The sequence below is a fragment of the Rhizophagus irregularis genome, chromosome 12, assembly GCF_026210795.1.
Source record: "Rhizophagus irregularis chromosome 12, complete sequence".
Taxonomy (NCBI): Eukaryota; Fungi; Glomeromycota; class Glomeromycetes; order Glomerales; family Glomeraceae; genus Rhizophagus; species Rhizophagus irregularis.
In genome coordinates, this window is record NC_089440.1 from 3023890 (window position 1) to 3039998 (window position 16109).

The 16109-nt window shown below is 29.1% G+C and overlaps 5 protein-coding genes across 5 annotated transcripts; 4 read left to right on the forward strand and 1 right to left on the reverse strand.

The window, feature by feature from the left end:
- The first annotated feature begins 434 nt into the window (after nucleotides 1–434).
- On the forward strand, nucleotides 435–1481 carry OCT59_004171 (uncharacterized protein). The gene is made up of 3 exons (XM_066148116.1): nucleotides 435–503; nucleotides 580–664; nucleotides 740–1481. Exons 1-3 carry the CDS (start codon nucleotides 458–460, stop codon nucleotides 876–878), a joined length of 270 nt encoding a protein of 89 aa, XP_065996747.1. The 5' UTR covers nucleotides 435–457; the 3' UTR covers nucleotides 879–1481.
- OCT59_004172 (uncharacterized protein) lies at nucleotides 1230–2575 on the reverse strand. Its single transcript, XM_025320287.2, has 6 exons — nucleotides 2475–2575; nucleotides 2254–2394; nucleotides 2064–2163; nucleotides 1800–1988; nucleotides 1659–1731; nucleotides 1230–1590 (listed from the first exon to the last, which is right to left on the reverse strand). Exons 1-6 carry the CDS (start codon nucleotides 2559–2561, stop codon nucleotides 1479–1481), a joined length of 702 nt encoding a protein of 233 aa, XP_025171734.1. The 5' UTR covers nucleotides 2562–2575; the 3' UTR covers nucleotides 1230–1478.
- A 1666-nt stretch (nucleotides 2576–4241) lies between these two features.
- OCT59_004173 (uncharacterized protein) lies at nucleotides 4242–5534 on the forward strand. The gene is made up of 2 exons (XM_025320289.2): nucleotides 4242–5003; nucleotides 5086–5534. The coding sequence occupies exons 1-2, from the start codon at nucleotides 4355–4357 to the stop codon at nucleotides 5223–5225; spliced, it is 789 nt and encodes a 262-aa protein (XP_025171736.1). The 5' UTR covers nucleotides 4242–4354; the 3' UTR covers nucleotides 5226–5534.
- Nucleotides 5535–5771: 237 nt separating this feature from the next.
- On the forward strand, nucleotides 5772–6903 carry OCT59_004174 (uncharacterized protein). Its single transcript, XM_025320290.2, has 2 exons — nucleotides 5772–6468; nucleotides 6535–6903. Exons 1-2 carry the CDS (start codon nucleotides 6083–6085, stop codon nucleotides 6863–6865), a joined length of 717 nt encoding a protein of 238 aa, XP_025171737.1. The 5' UTR covers nucleotides 5772–6082; the 3' UTR covers nucleotides 6866–6903.
- A 416-nt stretch (nucleotides 6904–7319) lies between these two features.
- On the forward strand, nucleotides 7320–12556 carry OCT59_004175 (uncharacterized protein). Its single transcript, XM_066148118.1, has 10 exons — nucleotides 7320–8722; nucleotides 8797–8988; nucleotides 9077–9364; nucleotides 9439–9833; nucleotides 9915–10125; nucleotides 10211–10312; nucleotides 10439–10500; nucleotides 10685–10725; nucleotides 10842–11416; nucleotides 11484–12556. The coding sequence occupies exons 1-10, from the start codon at nucleotides 7372–7374 to the stop codon at nucleotides 11987–11989; spliced, it is 3723 nt and encodes a 1240-aa protein (XP_065996748.1). The 5' UTR covers nucleotides 7320–7371; the 3' UTR covers nucleotides 11990–12556.
- Nucleotides 12557–16109: the final 3553 nt, after the last annotated feature.

Sequence of the window (16109 nt, forward strand, 5' to 3'; positions counted from 1 at the left end):
CGTATAACCAATTTTTTAATGCCAAATTTTACCAATAAAATAATAACATGTGACATTTTAAACTTTTATATTAACGCGTTACCCTATTAAACAATTGTTCTTTCTTTCTTTTTAAACTATCAATTAAAGAAAATTGTAATGATAAATAATTTGTATCTAAGAATTTAGGTTGTATTTAAACTATTTGATAAATTAGTTATATAAATGATAACTTTTGACCTAATAATGTCTTTAATGAGTGCTTGTTCTTCAGAAGTTTACTTATAGTATGATTTGATAAGCTTCGTAAGAGAATTCTTTCCAGGGAGTTTCATCGCAAAGTTTTCTATAATGATCATGTGATTGGAACAAATTGGAGACACAACATGAACGTGAGAAAAAATTTGATCACATGCTTAATAAATTCCGTAAAAAATACGTCGCCAAAAAATCTTAATTTAAAAATTCTTCTTTCACAATGTCTACGTATCCTGGAACTTATGGAACATACACACATGAAGAAGGTAAATACATTTCTAAATTCTGTTATTCGATTCTTATTGTATGTTTTTCCTGAGTATCAACTCTTTCCGTTCATAGATGCGGCAGTAATTGAACAACGTCGTATAGCGGCAACTTTGGGTCCTTGTCCAAAAGGAGGAAATCATGAATTAAGACAACATTAGTAATTATCTTTCCTTTTAAGGTTCTTTCTTTTTTTTAAAAAAATGTCTAATTTTATTCTTTTATTTCCATTTAGCACGTCCGGTACATTATTTTGGGCATTTTGTTTGGGTTTACCAAGATTTTGTGGATATGCAAAGAAAAAGACTGTCTGTAAAAAATGTAATAAAGAATTTGAAGGCGTGAACATTCCTGAAGCTGGATCAATGAATTGACAAAAGATTTTAATTTACATAATATATTAATCACAATTCCAAAAAATTTTTTACACATACTTCATCTTATTTTAAAAGATCATTACTTGCAAATATTTTTTCCAAATAACTTTAATATCATTTTTAATATTTTAATAATAGATATTTTCTTTTTTACGTACTTACTTTTATTTATGGAACGCATATAATTTTGTTTATATAGAATTATCAAATTTGCTTGTTTTATATTGTATTACAAAATTTAGGACAAAACTCTTCCTTCCGAATTAGAATATCTATGAAATCTAGTTCTGAACTTTTAAACTAGCTATGAATTCTAAAATTAGATCAAATTTTTTCATTATTATTTTTTGATTAAATAGTGTTAAAATGTATTATTCGTTTATTTTTTGTATATTTATAACAAAAAAAATCTCCGGAAATCAAATTAATTCATAAATTAAGTGATAATAATTTATAATAATTTCTTTAATATTAGTAATATTATATTGCACATGCATTAAACCGCATAATTTCTAAAATATTTTGTTGTATTTGTATCATATTATAACTTGTTTATAAAAAAAATTCAACAATAAATAAATGTCAACCAATTTATTTCTACATTTCTTCTTCAAAAGTTTCTTCAGGATAGTCGCCAACTTTTACTTTATTTGGTCTAACAAATGCACCATGTTTTGGAGGACTTTCAAAATACTTTTCTCCTTGAACACTGAATAAAATTCAAATTAGTATAAAAAATTATATATTTAAGAATTGGTTAGAATCATTAATACATACGTTCCATCGTGTTTTCCAACTGGCTCATCATATTGAACACCAACCCAATAACCCGGCTTAAATTTAGTTTCACCTTTGAAAAAGAATCAATATATTTTAATACGAAATGATAATTGAAATACTGAATTTTAAAAAACTTACCAACAAATTTCACAATACCACGTCTTTTTAATCCTTCTTCATTTCCTTCACCAAAATCAACTTCACATCGATCACCAACTTTAATGTTTTTTGCTTCCTCTTCAAATGTCTGAGAAGCATTTGAAGTCGACGATTTAGCATCAGAAAATCTTCCTAATTTATTACGTTGCTTAAATGCAAGCACCGAGTCTTATATAAAAAATTAGACAAATAAATAAATATATAGATACGATAAAATTAATGTAATTTACAAATTATATCTACCTGATCGTTTAGCATATTCATCGTCGGGTAATTCATATTTTTCCACAGATGATAGATCTGTAAATTTGTTTTTATTATTATTAGGATTCGCATCATTAACCTAAATTAAATTAATATACATATATACGTATGATGAATACTAATAATATCAGTTATAAAATAATAGAATTCAATGAATACGACTGCTTACTTTAAGTGTCATAAAATTGTTCACCGGAAAGTCTCCAATCATATAATTATCCCCTTCTATAGACGTGATCATAGTATCGCCATTATATAATTGTAAAACTTGTGAATCAGCAGGAATACCCGTAATAGGTTCTAGTTTCACCTTAATGGCGAAGTTCAAAGTCAACTTTTTATAATGAAAAGGAAACAATTATTTTTAAATGAGAATGAATGAATATTCACCTTGAGCTGTTTTATTGTAAGACTGACATCAAAGCGTCTTTCAGAAGACGCGTTTTCACTTTGTACAAAAACTGTTACAACTGACATGATAGGAATAAATTAGAAACGGAGAAAATGAGATCGAAGATCGAATAAGTATGCTTGATTACGTAATGTAATTGTTTAATATTGGATAATTTTGGCAATATAATTTTTGGCTGACATTTTAACTTGGTGTTCAGAACTATAAATCCTTATTAATAAACTTAAATGCCTAATGCTAATCCAACATGTGAAACATTTCTTTAGTAATCTCGACCGATTGAATTCATTGTTTTCTATAGTAATAAAACAAATGCAATATCATGTACATAACAAATTGATACAACCTAACATAATTTGAAAGTTATTGGTTTAATTTAACAACTAATAGTTTTCTATTTCCTTTTTGCCCTTGTTCACATCATAGGCCTTGTATTCCTTTTCCTTCTTCTAGTAACATTTTGTATTAATCACATTTTTGTATGTTGTTTTTGATTTTTTTGTTGACCACACTTCTTTGTTGCTATTTTTTAATCGTTAACTCTTTTATAAATTTCTCGTTTCTTTGTGATTTCTCATATAAAATTAATTTTCCTAATTCACATTGCTTATCAACTTATCAAACACTATGGATAAACGAACTTTATGCAAGGGCATTGCATATGCAAGGGTATGAAACAAATGTCTTGGAATACTTTTGCGATGTTTCAAACATATAATATGAATGTCGAAGAAACGACACTATTTTTTTTATGGCACCTACCGCAAATTTTTATAACAAACTTTCTCAACATTTTAATTGTACAATCAAGTTGATAGTGTCATGCTTCTCGTTGAGAATGTTGCCTTCTTGTTCAACCATGTTTATTTGCTTCTTGAAGTAACCAAACGTTAACGGGATTAAAAGTGCACGTGGAAACAGGAGTACTACCTTGTAAATAAGTTAGCATGATGTTAGGTCGGACATGATAATTATTTTTAATTGATTTTTCCCAAAAATAATAATACAAGGAAATGATTTCGTTAGAATGAAGTAATTGAAGTTTTCTTTAATAAACAAGCTGTATATCATACAATGGGAATATCGCCAAAGTGGCGGAAGATAAGTTGAGTTAGTTGACGACTTGACGTTATAAATTCTTATTTCTAAAATTTAATATTTCTTTTTAGAAAAAAAAATTAAAATAAAAAAAAATGACGCATTAATTATGCGACTCATTAGAAACAATAATTAGCGGTTTTGTATTTCTGACATCCTAATTCAAATATTCCAATGATTTTGACTAAATAAAATTATGTGAACCAATTGAGCTGTACATCATGTACCAAATTTATCTATTCCCGCAGGAGTAATGTACGCCAAAAATAGGTTTAGTTACTTTATATAGCGTGGTCATGGCAAATTGGCGAAAAAATCTTGGGCAAATTGAAAATAAATGATAAAATAGTGATGCTCATTCCCCTTGGTCTTGGGAAATTTATTTAAAAGAGAAATGACGTAGAAATTTAGAGTAAAATTACAAAATGGGGAAATGAGTGAGTAACATTTTTGTATCATTTCTTTTTTTTAAGTCTAAATAAAGTAAGAATATTGTTTACCTTTTAATAAGCGTATTACATATTAATTAATTTTTATTGTGCCCGGTACCTTGATATGTGAGTTTCCAAATCAGGTAATGTAATATATCTCATACGGTACTATTGGAATTTTTATAAATACTTATTACATTTTTTACATTATTTTTTACAGAATTTTCTTGGCAAAAAAAAAAAATAATTATTTAATAGAAACTTTTTTTTTCCCACATCTGAATATTCTAATATACTTTTTTTTTACTTGAACTCGAAACTCGGAAAAAATGAAAACTTATTTTATCACTCTCTTAGTCCTTGCGTCAGCAACATTGGGTTCAGCCCAATTTGGTGGTAATCTTTCAGACGGTTGTAAGAACGAAATGACCAAATTGCTTGGTGATAAAGATATCAATAAATGCTTTCCGTTTGCATCTGTTGCTCCATTGGCTTCTTCTACTTCTATTCCCGACCAAAATACTTTAAAGAGTGCGGCCGATGCAATTTGTGGGGCTCCTAAATGTTCAGATGATCTTGTAGCTAAGACTCTAAATGAAGTCAAAACTGCATGTCAACAAGATATATCAAATAAAAACCCTCTTGCATCACTTGTTAATGCTGCATTATCTTTGTATTCTCCAACAAGAGATTCTATTTGTTATAAGAACTCTACTGACGGTTATTGTTTCATTGAATCTCAAGCAGCAGCACAACAAATTCTTCAATCTGCTCCAAAAGGCCAAGATCCTGCTATTACTCTTGCTGGTGCATCAAAAGATGTAGTTTGCACTCCCTGTAATAAAGCCATTTTTAATACTTATTTTAACTACCAAAATACAAATCCTAATGCATTCTCAGATATCCAACAAGTCACTGATAAAGATATTAATACTGCTAAAAGTGCTTTACAAGGAAAATGTGGTAAAAATTTCATAGGTAATTATCGAAATTTTATAATTCTTTTTGAATAAATTTATTAAATATTAATAATACTTATTTTTCATTTTTTAATTATTAGATGGAAATGTAGGAGATTCAAAAGAAGATCCACAAAAATTCCAAAGTGAATCTGCTAACCAAAAATCTGATGCCGCGTCTTTAATTGCAAATCGTATGAGTTTAGTAGTTCTCGTAGGATCAATTCTTGCTGCGCTTTAAATTGCAATTTCGGGATAATAATTATTTATTTATTTATTATTTATTTTATTAATTTAAATTGTTTAATCATTTTCGAGAAAAAAAATATTTCAATAGACTTTTTGTAAAAAAGTATCCGCATTAACTCCATTATAGAGGAAATTAATGCTTGATGTAAAATCTATTATTTGCATAATTCGTAGCTAGTTTGTATTTTTATATTATATTATTAATATTCAATAAAGTAATATTTATTCAAAACATTAAAAATAAAAAGTAATAAATGTTAATAAAGCCGGTAAAAGCCGGTAAAACTTAGTATTTACTTGTATAAACTATCTTCGTAATTATATTTTTTATTAACATGGCAAATACATGGATTAGAAAGTCAAAATCCGTTTATAAAGTTTAATCACATGAGTATGATGAAATAGAAAATTAAAGTGGGGAATTAAAATTAAACTATCCATAAGACTATAATTAAACTTTATGATCATGTTTTGCATATAGTCATTTTTATTAAGTTATCACCTTATCAACTTTTTTATTACTTGGCAATCATGGAATGAGCTAAATTAGAAAGATCGACGTTATAATGGTAAATAAACATTCGAAAGTGGTAATTGGGTGTCAATTTATAAATTTCGTATAAATAGAACGTTCTATGGTTGTAATCAGCTTTTCTCCAATCTTTTCACATTAAAAAAAAAAAAGAAAAGATTAAAAGTTGAGAGTAGTTTTTATATTCATAAATAGCGGAAATTATATAAAGTTATAAATTAAGAAAAATCAAAACCTTTTTTTCGTAATTTAATAATCTGATAATAAAATAATAAAAATTTCCCTATTGTCCGTCAACGAAATATCTCATCTTAACCATGGCAAGAACAAAATTAGAAATGATTCTTTTGTTCACGATATTTTCATTACTTTTCACTTTTCCTTTTCAATTGACGATGGCACAAGCTCCCGCTCCAGGAGCGGCTCCCGCCCCAGGAAAAGCTCCCGCTCCAGGAAAAGCTCCCGCTCCAGGAACAGTTCCCGCTCCAGGGGGAACTACTCCAGGAACCGCGGCTGCTCCTCCTCCCGTACAAGCTACTCTTTGTATTCCGAACGTGTTTATACCCACTACCGTTCCGTTGAAACAATTGAAAACTACTTTGGGCACAGGAGGAAGTGTTACTGTTGCAGGAACTGTAACTATTATCGATGGATGTGCATTTACAATCAATGGATTTACTTACTCCACTGCGGCTACTAACTCGTAAGTTCTATGATCTTTTCTAACGAAGAAAAGAAATTTGAATTAATTAATGATTTTTTGTTATAGATATTGGATGGGCAGTAATTCTACGGATCCTAATTCAGACAAGATTTTGGTTAGCAATACACCAGTAGGCCAATTCATATCACAACCAGCACAAAGTTTTAATTTAACTCCAACCATAACATTTGATGATTTTAATGTACTAGATCTTTATTCATTTGATGAAAAAGCTGTATTTGGTCAGGCTGTATTAAGAGCTCCAAAGAGTACTGAAACAAAACCAAGTGCATCAGCCCCTACTTCCATCATTCTAGGTGATGCCACTAGATTATCAATGAATTCAAACATTATGACCATTATTACTTTTGTTTTGGTAGCTTTTTTTTTCTATTAATTGAATAATTTAGATTTATCGAAGAGAACAATATTTAAAAAAAAAATCCTTTTTTTTATACTATACAATGGTGGAAGACAGAATATGGGGGTGTTTTTTTTAAAAAAAAGAAAAAAAGAAAAAAAAATAATTAATAATTTTATTTAATTTGATATATTTACCGTAGAATGTAATATATTATATTTTGTTATTGTCTTGTATTGTATTTATTACTTTTCTTCATAAAAGCTTTTAATTAATAAATTCCTTTAATAATAATGATGTTCTTTAAATCAAATATATATATGTACATACAAATATGCACTTTTTTATTTTTTATTTTTTTTATTTCGAGATGAACAGGGATCAGAAACAGCTATATAGAAAAATATGCACTTTTTTTTCTTTAATGTAAACACGTGATATAACATGAGATCTTAGATTTAATACTATTGAACAAATGTGGCGTAATTTATTTTATCGTGGCTTTTCACCGTTCTTAGGTCAAGAGCTATATATAAAAAAAAATGAACGAGCAATCACCAGAAGAAGTTTCGGAAGAAGTCATTATAACTTCTTCTACAAATAAAGAAGAAGAAACCAAAGAAACTACAGATATGCAAACAACGGAAATTGTAGACAATAGTGAAAATGGTGATGTTACCATCGTAAAATCTACAACTGACTCTACATCAGAAAATGTTCCTCCCACTCAAATAGAAGATGAAGATAATATGAGTGATATACCCGGAATCCGAGTTTCTATGGCAACTATAGTTGAATTGCCCCCTCTTGAGGAGCAACAAAGATTGTCTGATGAGAATGCTCCAGCTGTTTCTGAAAAAGTAATAGACGAGATCTTTTCTAGTATTATTACTTTACCTGAAGAACAACAAATTAAATCATCAGAAGTTCCAAACCAACAAGAACCGCAATCTACCGTTTTAACTGAAATGAGCGTAACAAATGAAACGAGCGATGTTCCGCCTGCTACCGATGCAACAAATGAGACTAACGAAGATAGCGAAGATAATACTAGCAATGAGGTTAATGAAGAAATTGAAACTATTTTAACAAGTGAAACTGTAATAACTGAGATTGCTGAAAGACCTGTTGAGGATAGTACTGAAAATATTAATAAAACAGATGAAATTGTTCAGAACAATCAAAATTCTCAAAATTCTTCTGTTGTTCAAGACGTAGAAAACATTCAAAATTCTTCAAATTCTTCAGTTATTCAGGACGCTCAAAGCGTACAGAATATGCAAAGTACTCAAAACATTCAAAATACTCCGATTGTTCATGATGTACAGAGTGTTCAGGTGGCTCAAAATGATCAAAGTTCCCCTATTATGCAAAATGTTAAGGATATTCAAAATCCTCAGGAAATTCCAGTCAAAGTTGAAGATGTTCGAAATGACCCGACCGTCCAGAATACACAAAATCAAAAAGATCAGAATGTTGAGAATTCTCAAAGTATACAAAGTACTCAACAACCTATGATTATAGATCAAGATATTTCTCAACAACCACCTGAACAAAAATCAGAACAAGTTGTGGATGATAAGACTGTTCAACCTATCGTTAGTGGATCAACCGAAGTTTCGCCACCACAACAACCACAACAACCACAACAATTGCAACAATTATCAATTCCTCTCGTTCAAAACGCATCAAGTGCGACTAATGATGATGTTCAGCCGATGGATACTTTAAACACATCTTCCGATGACTATAAAAATGTACCGCCTCCTTCTACACTTACAACACCAACTGGTACATTTGATTATGAAGATGCGATAAAGAAAGCTCATGCTATCGCAGCAAAATTACTTAACAATAATGAAAGTGGAGCTGTAGTTCAAAATCAACAGAACAGTATGTATAATTAATAAATTATTATTCATTAGTTTTATTTTGATGCTTATTAATATTTTTTTTTTCGTATATAGGTGCACAACAAGGTGTTAAGAGATCACACGAGGATAGTTATAATTCACATGGTTCTACTAGAGATAGTAGAGATGATTATCGAGATGATTATCGAAGAGACTCTTATAATCGCCGTGAAAGAGGACGATATGATGATTATGGAAGAGATTCCAAACGAGCAGCATATGATAGTGGTTCTTCTCGTCCAGAATGTAATTTTATTTATATTTATTTATATTTATTTGTATTATGAACGTTTATTATAAATACTAATATGTTTGATTATTAAATGATTAATAGACGACAGTAGTAGTGGTGGTGGTGGTAGTAGTAATGGTGGCGGAGGCAGCGGCGGCGGCGGCGGCAGCAGCGGCGGCGGAGGTGGAGGAAATAGACATCGTTATGGTCTAGGAAGCGAGGAGCGCAGATCACATCATGGTTCACACTATGGGCCAGGTGATTCACGCGCTACTGGTCATGAAGAATTTAAGGTTCCAAATGCTGTTGTAGGTTTAGTAATTGGTCGTGGTGGAGAGAATTTAAAAAGAATCGAAAAAAATACTGGAGCACGTATTCAATTTTCGCAAGGTAATTGTTAAAACAACATTCGAGTTTTTTTTTTAAAAAAAAGAAAATATATTAAAACCTTATTAAAAATTTAGATCAACCTCCGGATGTTATTGAAAGAAGAGTTACTATTACAGGTCAAGTTGATGATGTTAAAACTGCTAGAGCGATGATTCAACAACTTGTTGAAGATGCTAGTAATGGTACTTTAACTGGTCGTCGAGACTCTCATGGCAGTGGTAGTAATAGGGCAACTATTACGATTCACATTCCTGTTAATAAAGTTGGTGTTGTAATTGGGCGTGGTGGAGAAACCATTAGAGATTTACAAGATAGAAGTGGTGCACGTATCAATGTTACTCCAGATAGTGCAGCCAGTCCACAATCTAATGATCGTTCTGTAACTTTAATTGGTGACGATGCTGCTGTACAGAGAGCAAAGGCTCTTATTGATGAAATTGTTAATAATGGAGAAACTAGTTCTGATAGGGTTTGTCGTCTTTTATTTAATAATTTTTTTTATTTGTTTAAATTTATTATTAAATGACTATTTTTATTATTATTTCAATAGAATCATTCTAAAGAGTATCGTTCCAGTAATTATGGAAATAATTATAATAATAATGACAGCCATCATGGAAGTAGTTATGGTGGTAGCCATTACGGATCTTCTAATCATGGTGGACAATATGGTAGTCATCATTCAGGTAAGTCAAACCAGAATCAGGATAGTATAACCATCCAAGTTCCGAATGATTCTGTTGGCTTAATCATCGGAAAAGGTATGTCAAATTTATAATTATAAATTTTGCAATTTACGTAGAAAACGGTAATTGAAATAATGATTTGTTTTTAAATTTTTTTTAGGGGGAGAGACCGTTAGAGCACTTCAACAACAATCAGGCGCAAAAATTCAGATCGAGCCTGTTCATGGAGCTACACCTGTGGATCGTAATGTTCAAATTATCGGTGAGTCCAAGTTTATATAATTTATTGTCTGCTTGTAAATGATAACTTCTTTGTCCACAAATAAATGCTGTAAATTCAATGTCAGTCGTTCGATGTGTTTTGCATTCGTGTTGTCGTCGCTTGTAGGTACTGCTGAAAATATCGCTATCGCGAAATCATTGATTCTTGAAAAAGCTGCATCCGGAAATGTACTATCGTTTTTGACATCGCTTGTTGAGTGTGATTGCTATCGTTTTTCCTTTAGTTTTGGATAATTTAAAGGCCCCTGGTCATTACTCGCATTTTGTTATTGATCGATTGTGTTACATTCTTTTTTTTTTCTATTCTGTTTGATTTTCTTGCTTTATTGTGTGGATATACTTTTTTATACAGCGTGAGAGACCATCTCGTCACAATAACGATCAAGGAAGAAAGTAAGCAAAACTTAATGTTAATTTAGTAATGATGATTGGTGTTCAAAAAACAAGAAAAGAAAAGAAAATAGAAAAGAAAAAAATTTTTTTAATCAGTTATTTTCTTCCCTCATTAGCGATTACGGATCGAGCGGATATCAACAAAGTGGATACCAACAGGGTAGTGGGTACCAGCAAAGTGGATATCAACAAAGTAGTTATCGACAAGGAACCTACCAACCGAATAACTATCAACAAGGTGGTGGTGGATATCCACAGAATAGCGGATATCAACAAAGCGGAGTTAGTAACTCTAATGTTACTAATAGTAATACTCCAGGATATCAGCAAACTGGTTATCCTACCAACACTTATAATCCCGCGCCACAACAACAAACTACTTATCAAAATACGTCAAATGATTATGTTCAGAACGCTACTAGTAGTTATCCTAGTGCCAATACATATGGAGTAACAGGACAGCAACCACAAACAGCTTATGGTCAATATAATCAATATGGTACTACACAAAATACTACACCATATAGCCAATACCCGACTACCCAGTACGGTGCTTATGGACAACCTACACAGTATAATCAACCAACTGCCGGACAGGTCGGACAGCCCACAGTACAGCCCACAGTACAACCTGTTATTCAACCTGTTATACAAGCTGTCGGTAATCAACCTACTGGTCAACCGACACAAGGTAATACCATTATATAATTCTTGATTTTTTTATATATATTTCAAATTTTAAATTTTCTTTTTTTTAGTTGGATATTATTCAACTCAACAAACCACAATGGATCCAACCAAAGTTGGATCAGTAAATGAAATAAAACAAGATCCTCAACCGATAACCGCAACGCCAAACTACAGTTATCAATTTCCTTATAATTATGGAACACCATCTTCGAATCAATATCCCTCTGTTGGTGCTGGACAAATTCAAACAGCAACTGTTAGTCAAGCTGCCAGTGGATATCCGATTTTAGGTGCTACTGCAACTGCATACAGCTCACCTGCAACCCTCAACACTGGAACGACGGCTAATACTGCACCACCTGGAAGTGGAGATCAAACTAATCTTCAATATCCAGGATATTATACGCAACAATATTCACCAGATCAATATAATCAACAACCAAATTATTATCAACAATATTTTCAACAACAGCAGCAGCAACAACAACAGCAGCAGCAGCAACAGCAATCACAACAACCAACAGCATATAGTTATCAAACACCTACTAATCTTTCTACGGAGGCTCCAAAGTAGTAAATTTTGGTTTTTTTTTTCATTTTGTTGAAATTATCAGAGATTCGAAAAAAATGGGTTTTGTTTCTACGTTGTGAATTTTGATTTGTTTCGTTCAACAAATAGTTGGTGAAATATCATTGTCGTAACCTTGTCTTTATTCGCGAGAATTCATCATATTGCACGTTGACTATTATATTATTTAGGATGATATTAGGATGCGATTTCGCATGAATTTTGGTATAACGATATAACAGGACATTTTTTTTTTTTAAGTAGATCGTGTTGAAACTTGTCGATATTGCTTTTTATACTATTGTTTTTATATTTGTTATTCTGGGTTTTGGTTTTTTTCTTCAATTTATATCGTAGTTCTTTATTTATGAAATTGTCACAATTCATGTACATAGCAAAAGCACATCATGAAAAAATTCATCAAATTTATTTTATGATATCAAATATACTTGGTTTGAGATTGAAACTGCGCAAACTTGTAATGTGCAACGTGATAATATATCTTTGTTTTGTTTTTAGCTTTTTTTAAGATTTTTATAAAGAAATAAATTTATTATTTAGATTTACCCAAATTTTATTACAAAATTAAATTTTTATTTTTTAAATGCGTTAAAGTTGATAATATTACCTAATTTAGTAAAAATTATTTCTCCGACAGTTTCCGGATTACCTACCACCCTAATAGCCGAATTAAAGCGAGGGTTAACCATTATTGGAATCGGACATTTAACGGCAATTATTACTTGCATTAGGCGAGGAAAATGTATAATTTATACACAAGGTGTACATTGTACAACATCTTTAACCCTAATCCTAATGCATACCTTGTGTAAGGTTTAGGATAGGTAAAATTTTTTTTTTTTTGAGGGAAATTTAAAATTAGGTAAGGTTTATTTATGTTCTTTTTAAAACAGAGAGTTAAGCTAATATTTTACTATATTCTGCGAAACTTTTAGAGATACCATTTTGGAAATCCACTTAATTAATTAAGTCGATGATTGATTATAGAATATTATAGCGGAAAAGATCTGATCGAGTAAAAAAAAAAGTATTTTCCGGGAAAAAAAAAAGAAAACTTTTGATCATGGGAAACTGACTCACATGGTTTAAAATTTCTTTAAATGTATTAAATACCGAAATTACCTATTACATAATTCAATTTTTTTTAAATCCATTGTTAATAGATTTACATTACAATATTAATGTTTTGAAAATCAATTTTTTTATTAATTAAAAATTTTTTACAAAAAATGTGGTGCAATAAATTAATGAATACTCACTTCGCAAATTTATAATAAAAAAAGTAAAAACTAAAAATAGAACTTTTTGAGCATAAAATTTGCATAATTTGAAATATTTTATTTTATTATAGACCGCGAATATGTTTATATTTTCGTATTTACGTGCAATTAATTTTAAACCAAAATATTTAAGAAAATAAAATGATTTTTGAGTTATCTTTATTAGTATTAATATTAATGACAATCTTAGAATTAAGTTTACTGAATAACTAATTCATAAGGTTACTCAAGAAACTTGTTTCATGAAAAGGAAAAAAAAAGCGGAGGTGACACCGAAACCTTTTTTTTTTTTAATGAGGCTCGATATAATAATGATAATAGATAAAATGATCTAATATGATTTATTATTTTTTCCCTTTTTTCTTTTAAAATTTAATCGGTTCAAAATCGCAATAATTCTTAATCCCCTCTTTAGGGACCATTCAATTAACTAAATAAGACATTCCTTTTTTTCCGGTCGTCGATGAAACTCGAAAAAAAAATATATATATATACAATATAATATTAGAATAAATACATATATGTATAATATGTTAAAATTTTGTGTAAATTAACTGCATTTTACCTGCAACATGTAAATCATAAACAAAATAAGAAGAATTGTTTTTTACACCTTTTTTGGATTAAAATAACCGAGGTTACATTAACAGGGGGTAATTGACCTGAGACCTGAAAATGGCAAAGTAATAAATAATTAATAATGTTTTGATTTGATTTCGCGTATATAACGCAGTAAGTAGTACTTGGAGTAGTCGGGAGAGTTTGAGATTTCATTAAATTCATAAAAACGGGTTTAACCTTTCCGGAAATTTTTTGGGAAAACAAAATAGTTTATCAGCTGATTTTAGCTAAATTTGTTGGTTCATACTTTAATTATAACACAAACAACTCCACATTTTTTTTTCTTAACTTTGTACGCGTTTTAAAGAACCAAATTTTTTGATCGTGATTTTCAATTTTTTTTTTTTTAAAAAAAAAAGATCAATTACACAGATATAATATTTTAATATCGAAAAAAGTTTTTTTTTTTCGAAATGATGATTTTAACAATAATTCTTTCTTATTAAATTTAAAACGAACGAATAAAAAAATTTTTAGATTTTCTTTAATTTTAAAGTAAAAAGAAAAATTTCTTTAAGTATTAAATAATAAAATTTAAAAAAGATGATAATTCTGAAACGATTTAATTTTTAATGTTTTAAAAGAAAAGTTATAATAAATTATTATTGTGAAAATTTGTGAAATTCGGGCTAATCGGAAGTTGAATATTTTTTTTTTTTTTCCTTCCTTATAGAATGTGCAACATTAAATTAATGTTCACTCAAAGACAACTCAAGACACTCACATTACCCAATTTGTAATTAAACGTTTGTTATGTCTTATAATCAAAAAGTCATTCGGGTAAAAAAGCGGATTATTGATATACAAACCGATAGCAACGTAAAGGTAATAAGAAACATTAATGATGTAAGCTATGTGAGCATAAATTATTACAGATAAGTTATAGTAAATTACAAAATCTACCAGAATCCCGAAAAACTTTTTCTTGGGACGTTTTTATTACATGATCTAACTTATCTTGGTTTAAAGACTGGTAAAACGCAATTTGTTCGGTCTCGTAAATCTTTCCAATAAATCATTCTTTTATCAATATATCAACCGATAATCAGATCCTTTGATTAACTTTTCCGAAACTTCATTTAACCCAAAAACACCATGACAATTAATTTATTCATTTATTCAACAGATAAGATAACAAGCGATTACATGTGGCTAGCGACCCATTATTTTATATGGAAGTGTAAGCCCAAAGAGAGATAAATATACTGTTAATTAAAAGAGTAAAAAAAAAACGAGAGGTGTAATAATAAAATATTATAATTATAGTGCAAATTTTAAAACTAATAAAAAATTGTACTAATTAAATTACAAGAATTCCATTTTATTTTAATTATTATTTTTTTCTAAACCCTTTTTATTTTAGTTTTATTATTTATTTTGGTCCCTGTAGTTTTTTGTATACAATTGATTGGTTGATATCTTCAAATGAAACTTTATTCATTACATTGCATTTAATTTCACCTATTACTTTCCATTCATCTTCCCATAAACATTTAATGTATAAACTTTCTATGAAAGAAAATTATTCAATGTATAAAATTAAAAAAATTTAATTTTTTTCTTTTTTCTTCTTTTTTAAAAAAGCTGATAAATGGTAAAATGATTTAACGAAAATGTAAAATTATTTTTGATGATCTTTCAATAATAATTATCTGTTATAATAATTATGCAAAAAAGAAATGAGAAAAAAAAAAATAGTACTAACGGATTAAAGGTTGAATCAATTTTTGATATGATTTAAAAAAAGTTAAAATCATCATTTATATTATTTTTTAATTTAGAAATTGTTCACCTTTTTAGTTTTTTTTTTTCCTTTTAATATATAAAATAATCTTAGAATAATTTTTTTTTACCTTGTTAATATAATTGTATATAACAAAGAGTTTGGGATTATCGTATTCACGCAATTTATTCTTATACTAAATTTAGTAATATTCATCGGATTTAGATAAAAAAAAAAAAATATTTTATTTTTTTCTTATTTGGTAAGAAATTACCGTTATTCAATTATTTAGCAAATTTGGTAATGATTTTACCTAATGAAAATAAATATATTGTATTATATTTATACGTGTTTCCATTATTTTATTCTGAATATATGCAAAATTACGTTGTACATCGATTAAAAAAAAATTTTAAAAAATTTTAATTTAGTCATATAAAAAAAGTTTTTATATATAAACAGATGGAATTCGCCCGGATTT

Bases quoted from the DNA above. Each gene is read 5' to 3' on its own strand.
- OCT59_004171 (XM_066148116.1), top strand. From the start codon at position 458: ATGTCTACGTATCCTGGAACTTATGGAACATACACACATGAAGAAG. The intron at 504-579 runs GTAAATACATTT...TTCCGTTCATAG, and splicing joins AACATACACACATGAAGAAG to ATGCGGCAGTAATTGAACAA. The intron at 665-739 runs GTAATTATCTTT...ATTTCCATTTAG, and splicing joins CATGAATTAAGACAACATTA to CACGTCCGGTACATTATTTT.
- OCT59_004172 (XM_025320287.2), bottom strand. From the start codon at position 2,561: ATGTCAGTTGTAACAGTTTTTGTACAAAGTGAAAACGCGTCTTCTGAA. The intron at 2,395-2,474 runs GTGAATATTCAT...TTCGCCATTAAG, and splicing joins TTACAATAAAACAGCTCAAG to GTGAAACTAGAACCTATTAC. The intron at 1,591-1,658 runs GTATGTATTAAT...AATTTTATTCAG, and splicing joins GTTGGAAAACACGATGGAAC to TGTTCAAGGAGAAAAGTATT.
- OCT59_004173 (XM_025320289.2), top strand. From the start codon at position 4,355: ATGAAAACTTATTTTATCACTCTCTTAGTCCTTGCGTCAGCAACATTG. The intron at 5,004-5,085 runs GTAATTATCGAA...TTTAATTATTAG, and splicing joins ATGTGGTAAAAATTTCATAG to ATGGAAATGTAGGAGATTCA.
- OCT59_004174 (XM_025320290.2), top strand. From the start codon at position 6,083: ATGGCAAGAACAAAATTAGAAATGATTCTTTTGTTCACGATATTTTCA. The intron at 6,469-6,534 runs GTAAGTTCTATG...TTTTTGTTATAG, and splicing joins TCCACTGCGGCTACTAACTC to ATATTGGATGGGCAGTAATT.
- OCT59_004175 (XM_066148118.1), top strand. From the start codon at position 7,372: ATGAACGAGCAATCACCAGAAGAAGTTTCGGAAGAAGTCATTATAACT. The intron at 9,365-9,438 runs GTAATTGTTAAA...TTAAAAATTTAG, and splicing joins ACGTATTCAATTTTCGCAAG to ATCAACCTCCGGATGTTATT. The intron at 10,313-10,438 runs GTGAGTCCAAGT...CGTCGCTTGTAG, and splicing joins TCGTAATGTTCAAATTATCG to GTACTGCTGAAAATATCGCT.